The 20,417-nt window shown below is 42.2% G+C and overlaps 1 protein-coding gene across 5 annotated transcripts in view; it reads left to right on the top strand.

Moving 5' to 3' along the window:
* The first annotated feature begins 283 nt into the window (after positions 1-283).
* The window catches only part of ARFGEF1 (ADP ribosylation factor guanine nucleotide exchange factor 1), a 102,850-nt gene continuing 82,716 nt past the window's right edge, over positions 284-20,417 (top strand). For all 5 annotated transcript variants that reach the window (XR_004972520.1, XM_036338447.1, XM_036338449.1 and 2 more), the window contains exon 1: positions 284-538. Coding sequence is in view for 4 of the 5 variants with exons in the window: in XM_036338447.1 (XP_036194340.1) it covers positions 415-538 (124 nt within the window). In the remaining variant the exon portion in view is untranslated. The remainder of the gene's footprint in view (positions 539-20,417) is intronic.

The following is a 20,417-nucleotide window of genomic DNA, read 5'->3' as shown; positions in this document are numbered from 1 at the left end:
GCACGGCCGCGGCGGGTGCGCGTCCTCTCGGGAGCCAGGGCAGCCCTGCTCGCGCCGGGCCTCTGAGCCGGCTCGCTCCTCGGCCCCCCGCCGTCGCCGCCCGGGCTGGGCTCCCTCGCCGCCGCCTCCCAGGCCCGAGGGGCGAGTGACGGGGGTGGTGGTGGCCGGGAAGCGACCCCGGGACCCGGAGGAGCGGAGGTCCCGCCGGGGCGGCCTCGCAGGGTCGGCGGCGAAGCCCTGCGCGCCCCGGGCCCGCACCGCGGCCGGGCCGCCCGCCCCTTCCTGCCCCCGCCGCTGCCCTCCACGCCTCCGCGCCCCCACCTCCACCCCTTTCTCTCGTCTCTTCCTCCCCCTGCTCCTGCGTCCAGCCGCCGGGAGGGAGCCCCGGGCCGCGCCGCCGCCGTCCCCGCGCCCATGTATGAGGGCAAGAAGACCAAGAACATGTTCCTGACGCGGGCGCTGGAGAAGATCCTGGCCGACAAGGAAGTGAAGAAGGCGCATCACTCCCAGCTGCGCAAGGCGTGCGAGGTGGCGCTCGGTGAGCGGGGAGGAGGCCGGGCGGCGCGAGGGGGTCCGGGCGCCCCGGGGAGCTGCCACCCGCCCGCCCGGAGCTGGGAGTTGACAGTAACTCGGCTGCCTGTGCGGCCGGGGCGGGGGTGCGGGGTGGGGGGTGAAGGGCCGCCGCGGGGCTCGGGGATCGGCGGGGCTCGGCACCCCCGGCGGCCGAGGGGGAGCTTTTGCGGGGGGTCGTGCGGGGCGGCCGGGGTGCCCCCTTTGTGGTGCAGCGGAGGAGGAGCTGCGGCTCCTGAGCTGGGCGTTCGTCCGGGTGGAGCCGGTGGGTCGGGACTGGGCGTGGGAAGGGCTCGGGCTCCGTCTCCCTCGTGCGTGTCAATAACTTTGTCGTGTGACCGGGCGCTGGGGGGAGACGGGCCGGAGTGGTTCCCTCGGTGACAGTCCCGAGCCGGGGCTTGCAACAGCCTCCGCCACGGGGAAAAGAGGGGGATGTTGGAGCCGCCTGGGCTGACCTGGAAGAATAAGACCAGAGGTGAAGGAGGGGGGAGGCCATGAAAAAGAGGGGGTGGGGGGAGGACCTTTAGGTCAGCGGGCTTTCCCGACAAGGAAGGGGAGGTTTGAAATGGGGAAGATGAGAAAGACAATGACAGCCCACCAGCCGCATGTCCGGACCCCGCAGCTGCTCCCAGGCCTGATGTGTATGTAGTTCAGGCGGACATCCTCACAGTCCCGACAGCCAGGGCAGGCCGAGGAGGAATGGTTCCAGGGGAGACGCTGCGATGGATCTGTTGCATCCATCAAAGACGAAATCGTTGGAGGACAGGCGGGGACACTTAACACAAAGATGAATTCCTAATGCTTACGCTTTATTTTATAGCACTGGAAATAGACTAGATCAAAATGACGAGATTAAGCTTGTTACAGGGGCTTATTTTTTTTTTTTTTTTTAAAAAGCCTTCTTGAAGGGGGAAAAGTGCAGAATAACTTAAATGCATGCTAAGTTAAAGGGTGAAGACAGCCTTTTATTTATTGAATAAATAGAAGATGACTTTTTAACTTCCCTAGTAAGCCACACTGGGTCTTTTGCCCCCTTCCTCTTTGGATCTTTTAAAGTGGTGCGATGGGAAACATCAAAGAAATGCCGTTTGAAAATTTTGAATCTGCAGTATAGTGAACTTACCTTTAGTTTTTCAGAACTTCCTTGGATTAGAAGTTCGCCTTCTGTTGTTCTTGCAGCTAAGGAAAAGCTGAGGTGTATGAGATGACATTGTGCAGTGGTAAAAGTTGAATTTATATCTGGGTCTTGAATAATTACTATATTGGGATGTGGTGAGGGGAGGAGAGGTCTTTAGAATTTTTAAAAGGATTGTTATGTTCAGGTTTGTGAAAAACTTGCAGGATAAAGCATTTGAGATTCAAATTAAAGTGTGTGTGTTTTGAGACCAGATTTTCCATATTAGAATATATATTTTAATAACATTAAATTGTAAGTATTAGACTGAAGAAACAGAATTCGGTGTGTATTTGTATATGTATATGTATATATTCATTTATCTATTTCTTTATTTTTTGTCCCATCCTCCAAAAATGCTAACATAAGTAAGGGTGTTTTAATGGAGAGCTCACTAGCAGTAGAATCTGGGACCCTGGGTTTATCCCAGTGATGTTGCGTTTAGAATAGTCAAATCTCTGGGCCTTAACTTGCTTTTCTGTAAAATTAGAGTAGATATTGAACTTGTTGGTCATAATATTACATTCCCTCTAGCGCACCGTGAATGTGGGTGCACTATTCTTCTAACTTGTGCAGTGAGTTTTCCTGCTGCTCTTGGACATCTCTAGGAGGCTCGTGGTTTGGTCCCTTCCATTTCTAGACATAGGAACTACTTGGTAGTAAGTGTGCTAGCTTTACCAGGATTGTCTATTCCAGATTTTGCCAGTTTTTACTTTTTTATCCTTCCATACAGTTGGCAGAAGCTTATTATGAGAACTCTGAGTACCCAGGCAGGGGCTAGGCACCAGAGTACCTTCTTTACTTGAGATGTGTAAGGCTTTTTCTCACATTTCATAACAGTTACATTTAGCCTCCTACAAAACTCATGGAGCAACCTCACAATACTTAATCCCTGGTGAACTTGGTTTCTTCCCTTCTAGTCATCCTTATCACTGAAACATAAATTGATAGGGATAACCCATTTCATCTTTGCAAAAAGTAGACTGTTTTGCAATAAGGTAACCCGAAATATACTTTGTCCCTGGAACTTATTATAGACCTCCCGTTTTCTTTTCAGTATTGAGAACTGTACCAGGCTCACTTTGGTCTCTTAATAATCTGTGTGGCCATCAAGCAGAATGGCAAAGTGAACTGGAGTGGCCTGGTTTGGTCATCTCTGATCTCTAGGTTGTAAGTAGGTAGGAGTTGGATGGTCGAAGCACAGAGGTGGGTGTTGTTATATCCCTTTTAAATACACCTGCCTGCATTCATCTCTCCTCCCCTCCCAAATGCTATTGAGCACTAGCATGGAGCTGAAGGAAGATGGCCAGTAAACAAGGAAATACATAGTCTGTCGAACTTTTAATCCTCTTGTTTTTAAAAAACATTTTATTGGCGTGCGATTAGATTTCAGAGCACTGGTATTCAAAATTAACTTTTTAATATAAAGACCAGTTATCAAAGGTTTTCTCTGAATAATACTCAGGAAATTATAGTTCATTGCATATTAAGAAAACTTTTTTTTTTGTTAAAGTATTGCTTTTAGGAAATTTTATCTAGATTATGGGAGGTTTTACTCATTAAAACAAAATCCATTCTCAGATACACTAAGTAAAGGAACTTTTATTTTCACAAAAAGAAAAATGATGAAAGTTTCAAAGGATATGCAAATTATTTAAAAGTTTTATCAAATTTTCTTAAGTTCAGATTTGATTTTAAGGAATAGTTTTTTTTAAAAAAAGGAAAGAATGAAACCTTCACACTTACATTGTTGCAATCTGCAGGCCCAAGAACAGCTCCAGGTTGCCCTCTCTTGGTACCTGCCCACTACATCTCTGTAGTGCTCCCTGAATGAACTCTGCAGAGTGAGGTCTCCTAGGCTGCCCTAGCTTAGCCTGCTCCATTCCTGCTCTCTAGAATCCTGAATTAAAAATAGTCTGGCCATCTGCTGGCAAATGAGACAACAGCTGAGCTATTTTTAGTTTCAAAGAATTTAGGATGTTGGGGGATCTGGCTTGCAGGTAGTATTGTTTGTCTCATGGGGAGGAGGGTACATACGGGTCATATTCCAATTAGGTCTCTAAGTTTTAGGAGTTTCTTTGATGTTAGGGATATGATTAGTTCAACTTTTGCTTCTAACATCATATCTATGAAAAGACTCTTCAGATATTAGGATGAACAAGTTCATGTTTGGAAACTAGCATTGATACAGAATAGGAGTGAAAGGGGTGACCAGAAGAAGGTTTTAGAGACAAGGGAGGCACACTAGGGCAGCAAAAAGGGGTAGATTCCTTGCAGAGATAATGGGAGAATGATAGAGAAAAAGAGGAATTGTTAGGGAAGTAACTTTTTCATCAGAGTGTAAAGTTGTTCTTCATATTATACAGTGACCCTACTGATTTAGTTTTTCTTATATATGAGGATTTACTTCTAATTATAAGTCACCCCCAGAAATGTAAATATAATATTTAGACTAAAAAGTTACAGAAGTTGCTTCCATTTAATCCCACCCTTATTTTAGTTTAATGGGGATATAAAAGGATATATGGAGGAGAAGAAATTACTTAAGTGCTTGTGGTACCAGTTTTATGCTACTTTTGGTAATTTCATTAATTTTTATCACTCTTCACCATTTAAAATGACTTACTCCCAAATAATACCCTGCAGACTGTGTACAATTTAATTACACCTTATATCCATTAGCAGGTCTCCTTTTAAACCTTCCTTGGTATCTAAAGTAAAAGATGTTTTCAGTAAGTCAGGCTGCCAGAATTTTGAGATAGCTAGGAAAGAAGAGTGTTATGAATGAAAGGAAAATTCTGAGTTTGAGTTGAGAAAAATTAGTTTTGATTACAGTGTACACCAGGTGTACCGGTTAATAATGCGGATCCTGTAATCAAGGAAAACAGGATAATTTCAAGAGAAACATCACAAGTGCTTTATGCAAATGTCCATCGCTAGCTACACATTTTCCCCATCTTTCAGGTAATTTGTGGATACCATCCCAATAGAACTTTTCTTGTTTTGAGGCAAACCATTCAGAGACCCAATTTTCCACTTCTTCGTGCGTTTTGAAGTGCTGCTCAGAAAATGCGTGTGCCATTGATTGGGACAAGTGGTAATCTGAAGGAGCAAGGTCTGATGAATACAGCGGGTGCGTTAATACTTCCCAGGCAGGATCTTTTAACATTTCTTTAACTGGTTTTGAAGTGCGTGATGGTGTGTTGTCATGAAGCATATTTACTTTGCCGTGTCTTCTGGCTCATTCTGATTTACTTACGATCAAAGCGTGGTTCGTATACCACGCTTTCCTGATCCCACCAAACGCAGAGCATTGTCTTCTTTCTGAAGTGATTTGGCCTTGCAGTCGATGTTGATGGTTGACCTAGATCAGTGGTCGTCAAACTGCGGCTCGCGAGCCACATGTGGCTCTTTGGCCGCTTGAGTGTGGCTCTTCCACAAAATACCGACTTCTCCGCATGGGCCACGAAGTTTCAATTGCACTGTACATGCAAGCCCACACGAGGTATTTTGTGAAAGAGCCACACTCAAGGGGCCAAAGAGCCGCATGTGGCTCGCGAGCCACAGTTTGCCAACCACTGACCTAGATCAACCCATGATTTTGTGCATTTGGGATTTTCAAAATAAATCCACTTTTCATCGCCAGTCACAATTCGATGCAAAAAAGACTTTTGTGCCGTTGAAGCAACATTTTACTGATGACTTTTCGGTTTTCCATTTGTCTTTCGTTCAGTTGATGTGGCACCCGTTTTCCTTCCTTTTAAATCTTTCCCACAGCTTGTAAACGATTGGAAATTGTTTGCTGAGCAACGTTTAATCTTTCTGCAATGCAAGTTGTTTTTGAGTTTGACACGCATCTTCTTCCAATAATGCTTGTAATTGTTGGTCTTCAAACTTTTTCAGTTGACCTGGACGTTCTTTCTTTCACATTGAAATCATCACTTTTAAAGCGTTTAAACCAGCATTCACGAGTCTCTTGAGATGGAGCATGTTCACCATAAGCTTCCCGAAGTATACAATAACTTTCAGCAGCACTTTTCTTCAAAATAAATGAATTAAAACTTCCTGCAAATGCTCTTTTTTGGCATGAAATTTGACATTTTTAAGCGTAAAAATATCTATGATGTTAACACCTTCAGAAAATTTAACATAGGAAGTTTTAAAGCTTGTTGTCAATACAACAAAACAGCATACATATCAAATCTCATATATATATCAACATATGTGTAACTCCATCTATTGAAAAAAAATCTGCATTATTAACCGGTACACCTGGTATACTCTCCTTTGTGGAGATTTACAGTGCCCATTAACAATGTTTGGATTCTAAATAGTGTTTTAAGAAAGACGCCTGCTCAATTTTGCTGAATGAAATCTTTCCTAAATTTATTTGACCCTTGCCCTAGCCAGTTTAGCTCAGTGGACAGAGCGTCAGCCTGTGGACTGAAGGGTCTTAGGTTCAATTCTGGTCAAGGGCACATGCCCAGGTAGTGGGCTGGGTCCCCAGTAGGGGGCGTGCAGGAGGCAGCCGATCAATGATTCTCGTCATTGATGTTTCTATCTCTCCCTCTCCCTTCCTCTCTGAAATAAAAATATATATTAAAAAAATTTGTTTGACCCTCTTCAGCATCTGTCTGCACCCTCGGAAATACTGTTCCTTGGCATTCACTACAGGACACTATTCAAGGGAAAGGAAGGCAAAGTAGATACAACAACCCTGACTCCTGATAAGAGGATTCTCTAGAAGAGTTACTGTGTTTGGGGAAAGCAGTGTTGACAGTGTGGGAAAGAGAAGAAAGTCAGAGATAAGGAGCAGTTGGAAAGAGCGGTATCAAGACCAGAGAAGTGTGTAACTTACTAACTCTTCCTTCCCCATCCCATCTATGGTAGGCAACTGGTTGTCTCTCCTGATAATGTTTAACTTGTAGAGAAACTTCTGTTGGTAATTGTTTTTTTCAAAGCAGAATAAAAGCATATAATAATTGGGGAAAATATTTATCATTTTCTTTACAAAATGGAGGAGGGGTTATTTGAAAAAGGAAAATACATGAATAAATTACGATAGCCATTCAAAGTTAAGTATATTCTTCATTCAGATATTTGCTGAACTGAACAGTATGTGGCAGATAACTGCTTCAGTGCTGGGCATATAACAGTGAACCAAATGTGCTTTAATGGAACTTACTTTCTAGTGGGTTGAGGCTGACAATAAAAAACAAACTAATATATATTGTCATTGTTATCATCTGAAGAAATAAATAGTTCAGAAGGGTAAAAGGAGAAGACCTGGAATGCAACTTTAGATAAGGTGGTCAGGAAAGGCTATTCTGTGAGGTGACATTTCAGCAGAGAAGTGACAGAAGAGATTCAGCTTTTCAGATACTTGGATGAAACAGAAGTAGAGGGAGCAGGAAGATGAGGGAGTGCTTGGTCCATTCCAGGATGAAAGGTGGCCTGTGTGGCTTGGGGGGGGGGGGGTGCAGGTTGGGGAGAGAAGAGCAGTGGTAGGAGAGGAGGCGACTTTGGATTTTATTGTATCTGATGGAAGCCGCACAAGGCAGTGACATAGCAGATTACATTTTAAAAGGCTTACAGAGGTGGTAGTGATTTAGACTAGGCTGGTGATGGGAATGAGAATTGGTTGCATTTGGAATATATTTTAAAGGAGCCTACAGGGTTTGCTGATGGGTTGGTTGTGTGACAACAATCTTGTAAGCTATACAGGGTTGTTGGAGTGGGCATTCACCATGATGATGAAGAACACCAGGAGAGAAACGGTTTTCGGGAAGTAAGTTTATATAATAAAATATTTCCATCCAACTCTTTACATGTAGTTTTAGAATTATTTAATAGGATGTCCTGATTACGATATGGTAGGATATTTTCTATTGATAATACACAAAATAATTTCAAATTTGAGTTGGCAGAGTTTTTTATTGAGTTTTTTCCGCAGAAAACAAGCCTTTCACAAGTTTTAGTTACAATCCACAACTGGCCTGGTCCCTTGTTGGGATAGAATCTTTGCAGATGTAATTACTAAGAAGCTCAAGGTGAAATCATTTTGGACTTAGGGTGGGTCCTAATTCCAAAGACTGGTGTCTTTATAAATAGAGGATGGAACACAGACACACAAATGAAGAAGGCCATGTAAAAGTGCAGGCAGAGGTTAGAGTTATGCTGCCATCGCCAAGGAACTCCAAGAGGCCCCACAAGTTAGGAAGAGGCAAGGAAGGATTCTTCTCTGGAGCTCTGCAAGTAGCATGACCCTGCTGACACCTTGAGTTCAGACTCTGGCCCCAGAACTGAGAGAGCGAATTTCTGTTGTTTTAAGCCACCAAGTTTGTAGTTAATTTGTTAAGGCAGCCCTAGAAAACTAGTAGAAGTTCCTTTTACCCTAACTTTTCAGAACCAGTATGGTCTGTTTGAGCTTACATTTAAAGAATACACAATTTTACTGCGCTTTGCTTTATTATGGTTCGCAAATACTGTGTTGTTTTGTTTTGTGTGTGTGTGTGTGTGTTGTTGTTGTTGTTGTTTTTAACAAATTGAAGGTTTGTGACAACCCTGCATCAAGTAAGTTAATGTTGCCAAAAAGATTGAGTTGCTGAAGGCCCAGGTGAAGGTTAGCGGGGTTTTTTTTAGCAATACAGTATTTTTTAATTAAGGTGTATGCATTGGTTTTTTGTTTTGTTTTGTTTTAGACATACTGATGTTGATCACTTAATAGATTACAGTACATAAACATAGATTTCATATGCATTGGGAAACCAAAATATTTGTGTGACTCGCTCTATTGAAATAATTCACTTTACGTTGTGGTGGTCTGGAACCAAACCTGTAATAGCTACAAAGTGTGCCTGTATATGTTTAAACAAACAAATGATATCTTTGTCTAGTCTCTGTTTCATAATTCTCAAAAGCTGTTATTCTGAGACTTTAGGGTACATGAGTCTCTTGAAAAACTTCTTTAAAAAAGTGTCCTGGGTCCAAATATTTGAAAGTTTTGTGTTCTACTTTCGCTATTTTTGTTTTGCTTAGATTTAGACTTGATATAACTACATTAATCTATATAGCCTATGTTATCTTCTCATTCAGAAAAGATTGTAAGAACAGTCTTTAAAATACTGTGATATGAAGTAGCTGTAGAAAACTCCATGTGGGACAATTAATTTTTTTTCTTTCGATTTTGAAAGTGAAAAGGTATACAGTGAGACCTTACATAATCAACTGTTAATAACCCTCATCTGTTCTGAACCTTGCTAAGAAATGAAATAATCAATACAAGTATAAGCTGACAAAGAAGATATAATGAAGGCCAAGCACTTTATTCAGAGGAGAGTCCCTATGCCATTGCTCAGTCTGTTTACTTTTTTTAAAAATTGACTTGAGAGGGAGACAGACATCAATTTGTTGTTCCGCTTTTTTTCAGAACATTTCAAAAGAAAAACTGGGAGAAGAGATCACCTGTGACACTATACACTTTATTTAAAAAACACACACACAAAAAAAACTTAATTGAAGTATAATTTACATATTATAAAATCTGCCCATTTAAAATGTAATAATTTTTTAATCCTCTCCTGAGGATATGTTTTTATTGATTTTAGAGAGGGAGAAAGAAAGAAACATCATTGTGAGAGAGAAACATCGATCGGTTGCCTCCCAAACCTACAACCTAGGTATGTGCCCTGACCAAGAATTGAACCCATAACCTTTTTGTTGTATGGGACAATGCTCCAATCAACTGAGCCGTCTGGCTGGGGCTTAAATGCAACAATTTTTACTAAATTCATTGAGTTATGCAACTGTCATCATAATCTAGTTTTAGAACATTTCCATCACCCCAGTAACATCCCTAGTGTCTGTTTATAGTTAATCCCTTTGCCACCCCTATTTCTACACATCTAATAATCTCTGTGTCTAGACTGCCTTTTTGTGGACATTTCATATAAGTGCAGTCATATATATGTTGCCTTTTGTGTCTGGCTTCTTTTACTCAGCATAATGTTTTTAAGGTTCATGCATCAGTATTCCATTTTTATTGCTAAACTACTGGCTTGGTGCATGAATTCATGCACATTGAAAGGACATTAATTAGAAGAAATATTTTAATATCGCTATTCACCCTTTCTCTATAATAGAAGTGTCAACCAAATTCACGATCCACAATAACAGATTGAAACACGCATGCAATTGGTGCCAGCGAGAGCTTTATATGTATCGCGCATGCGCAAGTCAACTTAGCCTTTTATATATATACTAGAGGCCCGGTGCACAAAAATTTGTGCACTGGGGGTGCGGGGGGGAAGGACCCCTTGGGGGATGTCCACCTGTCGACTTAGGCCCACTCCCCAGGGGATCAGGCCTAAGCTTGCAGTCAGACATCCTTCTGGCAGCCAGGGAGCCCTCGGGGGATGTCCGACTAAAGGCTTAGGACCCCAAGGGATCGGATTTAAACCATTAGTTGGACATTCTTAGTGCTGCCATGGAGGTGGGAGAGGCTTCTGCCACCACCTGTGCACTGGCCAGCCATGAGCCAACTATGAGCCAGCTTCTGGCTAAGTGGCACTCCCCATATGGAAGTGCACTGACCACCAGGGGGCACCTTCTGCATTGAGCGTCTGCCCCCTGGTGGCCAGTGCGCATCATAGCAACTGGTCATTCTGCCATTCAGTCATTTTGCATATTAGCCTTATTATTATTATTATATAGGATGTCCCTATTTCCCCCCTTTTGCCCCCTCTACCCAGCTCTTGCCCCCCACTTCTCTCTGGCCATCACCATACTGTTGTCTGTGTCCATGGGTTGTGCATATATTTTCTTTGGCTAATCCCTTCTTTAAATTCATTTAAATTTTTATTTTCAGATAATTGCTTATACCTGCACTATTATATATTTTCTATTATATCATTTAGAATTAAGATATCTTTTAATTGAACCCTTGTAAATTTTAGCACAATTTAATAAATTATGATAGAAGCAATTAGATTTTTCATGTAATGCAGATACATTTCAATTGATATTTTATTAATTTTTAATTTTTTAATATTTTAATTTGAAATCTCATACATGTAAAAAAAACTATAAAATACTACAGCATATTATATGTACCCTTCACCCAGTTTCTTAGGTGTTAATAATTTAAACATAACCATTATACAACTAACAAAATTTGGAATATATTTTTCTTATAATCTCTTTAATGTTACTTAATCCATTTACTTTGTTTTTGTTAATCTTCACCCAAGGATATTTTTCCATTGAATTTTAGAGAGAGTGAAGGTAAAGGGAGAGACACATTGATTGGTTGCCTCCTGCACATGCTCTGATAGGGACTGGGGATCAAGCCAGCAATTGAAGTACATGCCCTTGACTGGAATCTAACCTGGGACCCTTCAGTCCACGGGCTAATGCTCTATCCACTGAACAAAACAGGCTGCAGCTTAATTCACTTACTTTTAATCTATATGTGTCTTTATATTTAAAGTGGGTTTTGTTTTTGATTCGCCCTCATAATCTGTCTTTTAATTGGTGCATTTATGCCACTGACTTTCAGAGTGCTTACTGATAGAGTTACTGCCATATCAGGTGGCTTCTGGGGCCGGCCTGCGACCCGGGATCGGATCCATCACGGGTGGCAGGCAGGCAGGCGGCATCTGGGGCTTCTGGGACCGGCCTGCGACCCGGGATCGGATCCATCACGGGCGGCAGGCAGGCATCTTCTGGGGCCCACCTTCGGCCTGGGATCGGATCCATCACGGGCGGCAGGCAGGCAGGCGGCATCTGGGGCTTCTGGGGCCGGCCTGCGACCCGGGATCGGATCCATCGCGGGTGGCAGGCAGGCAGGCGGCATCTGGGGCTGGCCTGCGACCCGGGATCGGATCCATCATGGGTGGCAGGCAGGTGGCTTCTGGGGCCCATCTGCTGCCTGGGATCAGATCCATCACGGGCGGCAGGCAGGCGGCTTCTGGGGTCGCACACGGGGGCCTGGATGGCGGCTCACATTCATGCTGTCCCGCCCTGTCTGCAGTATGCAAATTAGCCGCCATCTTTGTTGGTGGTTAATTTGCATAATGCACTGATTAGCCAATGGGAGGTGTAGTGAAGGTACGGTCAATTACCATGTTTGTCTATTATTAGATAGGATAGAATAAATTTGCTTAATTAGACCTGCTTTCTGATGTAGGTAAAGTTTTTCCAGCACCAACTCCTCTTTCAGATAATTGTCAGCAACACAGCAGTAATATCAACACGAAGCAGATTATTATTGTAGATCATGCAGGGAGAACAAAAGGTAAAATATTTAACTGCAGCAGTGTTTGACTGTATTCTGCGCAGTGAGAAAACCTGAAGTCATTTTCAAGGTCCACCATTTCTTTCTTCTTTTCAGTTTGGTCAAGTTTCTAAACTTTCTAAATCTCCATTTTCCGGCTAATGAAAAGAAAATAAGATTCCACCGAGTCTCCTATCTACCTTCTTCAGGACTTCTGTGAGGATCAAATGAGATGAGGCACAGGAAAACGCTTCACAGACATTTTGTTAAAGTGTAAAATCTCTGCACGTGGCTATAAAGCAAGTCATGTTCTTGGGCTGAAGAAACTGCAAGGAGGCTAGTCGTTGCTAGGGAGAGGAAGCCGGGCGTTGCTATGTGATGTCATTACCTGGTGCCCACAGCGACTGTTTTTGGCCTGGGCTGGGCTGTGGACTGCATTTTGCATCATGGGGTCTCAGCAATGTCAGCTGCAATTTGGTGGGCCATCACTCCAGGGTGGTGGATGGGCCTATGTCCCACTTGGGGGAAGCTGAATTTCCAAAGTGGCTGCACAATTTTACATTCCCACCAGCAATATATTAAGATTTCCCATACCTCCTTGCCAGGCAACATTGTTACTGTCTATCTTTTTTATTTTAGCCATCTTGGTTGATATGAAGTCTTATTTCATTGAGACATTGTTATTTTTCTCAGGTATTGTTTTCCAGACTTCATTCTACACATATACACATACACAAACAGATGTATTCTTCAAAAAAAATTGATCTATTTAATTACTAAGCACAATAGTAGAAGGAAGACTATTTCTAGCATTGACTTAGTTTTTACTGTATGCCAAGTTCTCCATGCCAGTGAAATACTTTCTTGGCTTTATTTCAGTTAGTCCTTAAAACAACCCTGTATACTCAGGTGCTATTATCTGCATTTTGCAAATGAGGAAACTGAGGTTTACAGCTTGTGTTTGGCAGAGTTGGAATATGAACACCTTTTGGCTAACTGCAACCATTCTAACCTGCACCCTTAGTCACAGCACTGTTTACAAGTAACAAATTACAAAATGGGAAAGAAGGGTCTTCATAGACAGAAAAGAGAAAGAGCAGATGATCCAAGATGGTAGTGGAGTAGATACCCGTTTCACTCAGCTCCTCTTAGGACCAAACTGGAATTACAGCTAAAATACAGAGCAGGCTACCTGAATAACCAACTGAAGACTAGCTGAAAAGTCTTATGACCAAGGATTTACAAAAGAGACCACATCGAGACTGGTGGGAAGGGCAGAGACGCATAAAGGGCTGGTCCCACTCTCAAGGAGGTTGACATTCTGGAGAGAGATCTCAGCTGCCTTAAAGGTTCCCCCTGAGAAGCGTGGGGTCTCAAGGCCATGCCAGGAAGACACACCCACATAACACTGAAAATCAGCAGGGATTCTGTCCTCAGGAAGAGACTGGAGTCTGTTAGAGACACATGCTCCCTCTTAAAGGTCCAAAGCATAAAATCTTGTTTGCAGCCACTCACCCTGGGCTCTGAAGAAAGAGGGTGGATCAGAATATTGTCCCCTGAAGAGAGGCTGGGATTATGGCCTGGGGAGCAAGCTGAAGGGACAGCTGCCAGGATACCTGTGCTGAGTCACTCTCCCACACCAGATGCCGTCTTTTTTGGGTGGAGCACTCCCTTCCTTGCAGCATCAGCCAAGGGAATGCAATAGCCTCACACTCTGGATTCCCTGTAGCACAGCCCTGCAGAGCTTGTGTTCTGCTGAGGAGTCGGTTGCCTGGGCCAAGCTGTAGAGACCTGGGCAGCCTTAGGGGTGTCTGTGAAGAGTTGTGTGGCTTTGGGGCAGGGTCCATTCACCCACTTACCCATGAACCTGACTGGTGCTCCCCCGGTCCCCATAGGAGATCCACTTGCCCATTCTTATTCAACATTGTACTGGAAGTCTTAGCCACAGCAGTCAGACGTGAAGAAGAAATAAAAGGCATTTAAATTGGAAAGGAAGGAGTAAAACTCATAATTTGCAGATAATATGATACTGTATATAGAGAACCCTAAGATTCCACCAAAAAACTACAAGAACTGATAATTGAATTCAGCAAAATACAGTAAACCCTCGATTTTTCAGACCTCAATTTAACAACTTCAGATTTAACAGACAAAATTTCCGATCCGTATGTCATGTGTTAGTTAACACCCTGTTAATTTTAAAATACTTCTAACCAAGATTTGCTTATAATTAAGTTATCAGGTTATTTTTTTGTTATTAATTCGCTTATTTTTAACAAATTTTAGTATCATATGTTGGAAAAAACACTACAATAAGGCCATGTGTTGGGGGAAAACACTATAGTAATTTTGCCAACATAAATATTACATATTACAATTATAGTCTACGTATTTAAATTCAAGAGTAACCTTTCCTAAACAATGTTCCATGAATGATTAGCATGTGATCACAGGACATCTCGAGGTAATTGGTTCTGTTGTCATGTGGCATGACTTTCTGCAGCAGTTTTAACGCATGTGCTAAGACACGCCCCAGTGATGTGCATTTGTTTGCTTGAGGTGACTGGTGAATGCATGCATTTATTAGACCTATTCAGTATAAATTTTAAATTACTATAATACATATAGAAAACTTTTCTGTGAAATTAAACTTTTCATACATACTTAATCTTAATTACACAAATATGTCTACATAAGTAAAAACAGGTAAACTAATTTGTCAGTTTTTTAACATGCATTTGGGAAACCTTTATTATATAATAGATGTTCAGCTTTAATGGACACCCCCTCACCCGAATTAGTCCATTATATCAAAGTGCTGGGGTCCAACCCCAGCAGGTCCAGGGGTCCCCAAAGGTGTGGACGGAGTCGGCGAAGAAGGAATGACACGGAGACAGCGTTCAGTTGATCAGCAGCCTAGCCAGGATCTCTAGCCAAGTTCTGTTCAGGATCTCCAGCGAAGTTCTGGTTAGGATCTCCAGCCAGGTTCTGTGTCCATGTTCTCTTGCTAGGTTCTCCAGCCAGGTTCTCTTGCCAATTTCTGTAGTCAGGTTCAGTCCAGGATCTTTTGCCATGTTCTCTCGCTAGGTCTGTGTCTAGGTTCTGTGTGCTGTTGTCTTGTTACATCTGTATTTATACCAATTGATTCCAATCCTATCAATCTCTATTCCAAAGGTTAGGGCGTTTCTTATCTCCATTCCAGGGAGTAGAGATTATGTAGCTTAAGCATGATTGTTCGTAGTTAGTGATTAATTACCCGCCTGGCACTCAGTTAAGGGGTTTTATTCCCTCCCTAACTTCAGGGAAAAATCCCTACCTGGGGAAACAACCTTTCTCAGAGAGGTGGCCTTCGTTAAAACACATAGCACTAAGGGGAGCAGAAATATTAAGAACAGTATGCTATATACGCCAGGTCCCTTGAAACAGCAAGGATGGACTGGCTTCCGGCAAATTCCCCCTTTTTTATTTTTTAAAAGAAGGTATTAAAAAGAAAAACCCCAAATGCTCTCTTGTATCCATTTTTAAGAGTAGGATTGACGCTTTCCGCTATTACCTGAGTCCTGATCTATCACCCCAGGGAGAGCTTGCCAATCCTGCACTTTCCCGGGGTGGAAAGGCTGCAGTGGGGTTAAGGATAAGGCTCCTTGGGCCTACCTCCTCCCATGCCTTTACATTTACCTTTCCTTCCTCAGAAAAGCATGGACATACTTCTTGTATAAAACGTTCTGTCTGACTGGGAGTAACCTTAATTCCTCTGCTAGCAAGCATATGTGTTAAAAGATCAATACAGAGTCTTATTTCTTTAGACTCAGTGTGGCACATCTTCCCAATCTAAGTTCTGTACTATCCACCTTCTTACCCTGCTTATCCTCTATAGGGGGGTCTGCAGTACCCTGGTGGAGTCCTATCCGTCCCGAGTGTGGGGTTCTTAATGGGGGGGGGGGGCTTACCTAGGGGAATCCTGTTCCAGGGGTTCCCAAAGGTGTGGACGGAGTCGGCGAAGACTATCCACCCTCTTCCTACGGTGGAGTCCTATCCATCCCGAGAGTGGGGCTTACCTAGGGGTCCCTGTTCGGGCACCTAATGCTGGGGTCCGACCCCAGCAGGTCCAGGGGTCCCCAAAGGTGTGGACGGAGTCGGCGAAGAAGGAATGACACAGAGACAGCGTTCAGTTGATCAGCAGCCTAGCCAGGATCTCTAGCCAGGATCTCCAGCCAAGTTCTGGTCTGGATCTCCAGCGAAGTTCTGGTTTTTATTGTCTTGTTACATCCGTATTTATACCAGTTGATTTTAATCCTGTCAATTTCTATTGCAAAGGTTAGGATACTTCTATCCCCTAACTGTTAATTCTTATGTGATAATTGAGAGTGTGTTTAATGCGTTGTAATTTCTAATGTGCTTTTATCTTTAGAAGTGAAAATGGAATTACATGTATCTTCTAATAATAGCAAAGAATGGAAATAAGATGTAGCATGTTTGATAAAAGTTACCTATTAACTTTTAATAGTTAATAGTAACCTACTAGTTAATAGGTAATAATTAAGCTTTAAAAATATATACACGTGTCCAAAATAGTATTTTATAATGATTAGACATGGGACGCTTAAAGTGAATACTAACTCTGTGTCTACAGCTATTTTGCTGGAAGATACATGTACAGACATTAGACCTACATTATGAGAATGTATTTTTTTCTAAATGCCATGATGAATGATGTGGGTTTACATATATGAAATGAAAGTATTTTTATTCTCTCTGTTCCATTTTTATGGCTATTGGAGAAAACTATTGAAGGCAAATAAGAAGAAAAATTACTTTTGATAGTAATATGTGGTATATGCTGCCCTTAAAAGTTAATGAATCCATCGAAGTATGCTGTCTTAAACTCTGTTCCTCCCTTTCTCCTTTTCAAACTCTCAGAGTCTCTATGGCATTGATACATATATGAAGACATTATTGGTTCATAAGGACATATTTTAAAGCAATTGAGAGTTTAGTTTAAGATTGCAAGGAAGAGTTTCAGCTTAAATAAACTTAAGTAATAGGAGTTTGTTTAAAATGATAATGGCAACTCTGCTAATAAACTCAGACATAGTTTTTACATCTTTTTAAAAATTTTTTTGTCATATCCCACCTCTTTCTGTTTTCTTTTTCTCTTATTTCTTTCTTTATCTGTCTCCTTTGTTTATTCACTCTTTCCTCTCCTTCCCTTTAAATTTCACTCCTAAATAATTGTTAGAAAATAGACATGTTGTGAAGATAAATATGTACACATTTATTCGTTTTCTTTATAATTGTTAAAAGTTGAAAATAACTCAAATCGTCAACAATATGAGATTGGTAAAATAAATAGTAAGTCAATGCAGTGGAATACTACAAAGCACTGAGTGGAAAAGCAGATTGTATATAGAGCGAGATGATGGGAGAGGAAGGGAGGGAGGGAGGGAGGGGATGTACATCAGTGCGAGAGAAACATTGATTGGTTGCCTCCAGCACGCACCTGGATGGAATCCGAGACCTGGATATGTGCCCTGACCCAGAATCGAATCGGCGACCTTTTGGTGCATGGTATGATGCTCAACCAATTGAGCCAAGCCAGTCAGGGCTACAGTAGTAGTTTTTTGTTTTGTTTTTTAGAACAAATAAGTATAGGTATACATAGAAAAAGTGTTGCAAATACAAGAACATTTTGAAAAATATATTGAGAGAATATTTCATTGTTTAATTATCAGAACTTGATTGTACTATGGGCTTCATTACTTCATTAGCTTGTGACAATAGGAAAGAAATTGTTTTGTTTTTCAGATATACTCCCATGCTCTTTCTCATTTTGATTCCTCACAATGGGGAGAATAATTAACTGGTCTCAACAAGGCTTTTGAGTAGGAAATATTTATAATTTATGTCTCTGGTAATCTATTTAAGTATTATCTAAAACTTTGAGAGAACCTTAGTGATTGCTATATCTTCCAAAACACAAAGGAAGCCTTAGTTTTCACTTCAAAGGAACCCTAAGCAAATAAATGTATATAGGTCCAGAAGATTTCATCACCATGTATGTATTCATGTGGTGTGAAAAATTGATTGAAGAATACAGGTTTTCTAGATGTCTATAGAAAGTCCAGTAATGTTAATTGGTATAGACTTAGTCTTACAAATTCTTGGGTCTGCATTCTTTCTAGATTTTGATACCAAGTCTTTTCAATTACATAGAACCTGCCATTTAGCAACTTTTTTTTGTATAATTCATTTGAATCACAAAATAAAATACTGTTGAGTTATAGATGTTATTCTCAAAGTGAGCCAAAATTTGTGCTCATTCCATTATAACTTGATTACAGCTTGGTTAATTTTGAATTAGATGAACTGCTTTCCTTACCTTCTTCGATCATTGGGAAATTTCTCCTCAAAAGTCGTCCTTATATTATACCAATTCAATATTTATTTGCATATGTAAATATGTATTTTAAAATGCAAATAATCTTTGGGAATATTAAACACATTAGTTATTCATATGTTGGTGGTGTCCTTGATTTTTAAAGAGTGCTTTCTTGCCTTCAACATCTTACCTGAGCTGGGAGCCCTAGGTGTACCACTTTGTGGGCTGTCAGTATAGTCTTGTTGTTGAGACTTGATTGCTGTCATTGGGAGGAATTGGCCAACTGGTTGTGAGGACCAGCTGCGACTACAGTGGGAGAGCTGCTGTGCAGGAGACACCCCTATGGAGCACAGGACTTGCTTCAGTGGGGCTTTGGTGCTCACAGAGTCTGCCTCTTGAGTGTGTCGCTTAATGATGTGTAGAGTTGTAATCTGGTATGGTCTCACACTGACCACTGGGTACACTGGCTCTTGGGTCTTCAAGGAGGTGCAAAGTCAGCCACTGCCTGGGGCCACTCAGCAGGATCCACAGAGAGATCTGCAGATTCCTCCTCTTTGTATTGGGTTTGGAAGTGCTCAAATGAGGCCCAGCTTCTGAAGCAAGGCAGACTAGTGCTGGTGTTGGGTCTTGGGCCTTTTATTGATAGGTTTGGGGGCTCCTTGACCCAGCTGCAGCTTGTTGGAGAGATTTTATCCTGAGCAAGGACAGGCCATTCATATTCAAAAGCCACTGCACACAGCTTGGGTGGAGTTGTAAATTGGATGAGGTGGGATCTTCGGGAATCACCAGGGCAGAGCAAACAGATGGCTACCAGTCATCCCTGGGACTGGGAAGGTCTCAGCACAGGAACAATGATCCCTGCGAGCACCTCCATCTGGGAGAAAGCCACCCCGAGTTCCTGGCCAAGGGTAGACAATCCAGTTCCTTCTCATAGGTGTCTGTGTTGCCCGGAGCCTCACCCTGGTGCTGGAGCTCAGAGGAAGCGGGACCTTGTAAGTTCAGTTTGTGGCGCTGGCCTTTTAAGAGGAACGGCTGGGTCTCCAGCAGCCTCTGTGTCACTGAGCCCCAATCTGAACTTGTTTTTAAAGACCGTAGTTCTTACTGCCTGTAGGGACGGACGTCTTTCCCCAGCTCTGGAACCCTGGGCTGGGGGTCTTTTGTGGGGCTGGGACCCCTTGCTCCTCCGGGCGACCTCCACAGAGACAATCTCTCTCTCAGTTAAGAAAGCAGCACACGTGAGTGCAGGACCAGACTGTTCCATGCCTCTGTCCCTCCTACTAGTCTCAGTGTTGTTTCTTCTTTACTTCTCTAGTTGTAGGACTTCCATTCAGCCAGCTTTCCAACGGTTCTGGATGATGGTTGTTCTTTAGAGTAGTTGTAATTTTGATGTGGTTGTGCGAGGTGGCGAGTACAAGCATTTACCTCTGCCACCATCTTCAAATCTCCTCTAGACTTTTTCTTACAGACAGTAGGGCACTAAGTTAAGGAGTGGAATGATGATGTTGCATTTCAGAAAGATGAAAAATAACACTGTAGGCAGTAAGATGTTGTATTAATAAACTGTTGCCATAGCCCAGCTTTGAAGAAGCAAGGGCTTGAGAACAAGACCCAAGACAGATAGATTAGATCTCGGTAAATTAAGAGGACTTCATAACTGTTTTGATGTGAGAAATGAGGGAAAGGACGGTATTTTAGGATGATTCTGAGGTTTCTCTAATGGGGTGATTTTAAGCTGTTCATCCATTCACCAAAAATGGTGGTACAAGAAAAAGAGCATATTTGAGAGGAATTGAGGAAGGAAATTGAATCAGTTATGCTTAAATTGATTTTGAGGTACACGTGGGACATCTAAGTAAAGGTGTTTAGTTCGTAGTTGTTTATAACATGACAAAAGCTTAGGGGGGGTGGAGTAGAGAGAACTGAGCTATAAATAAAGGTTTAGGTGTCATCAGCAAAGAGTTACGTAGGCCCTTTTGGAGAGAAGGACATGTACATTAAGTGCCCAGTAAATTTACTCTCAT

This window comes from Myotis myotis, unplaced genomic scaffold (genome assembly GCF_014108235.1).
Source record: "Myotis myotis isolate mMyoMyo1 unplaced genomic scaffold, mMyoMyo1.p scaffold_m19_p_16, whole genome shotgun sequence".
Lineage (NCBI taxonomy): Eukaryota > Metazoa > Chordata > Mammalia > Chiroptera > Vespertilionidae > Myotis > Myotis myotis.
This window is presented reverse-complemented; position numbering and strand designations above follow the sequence as displayed.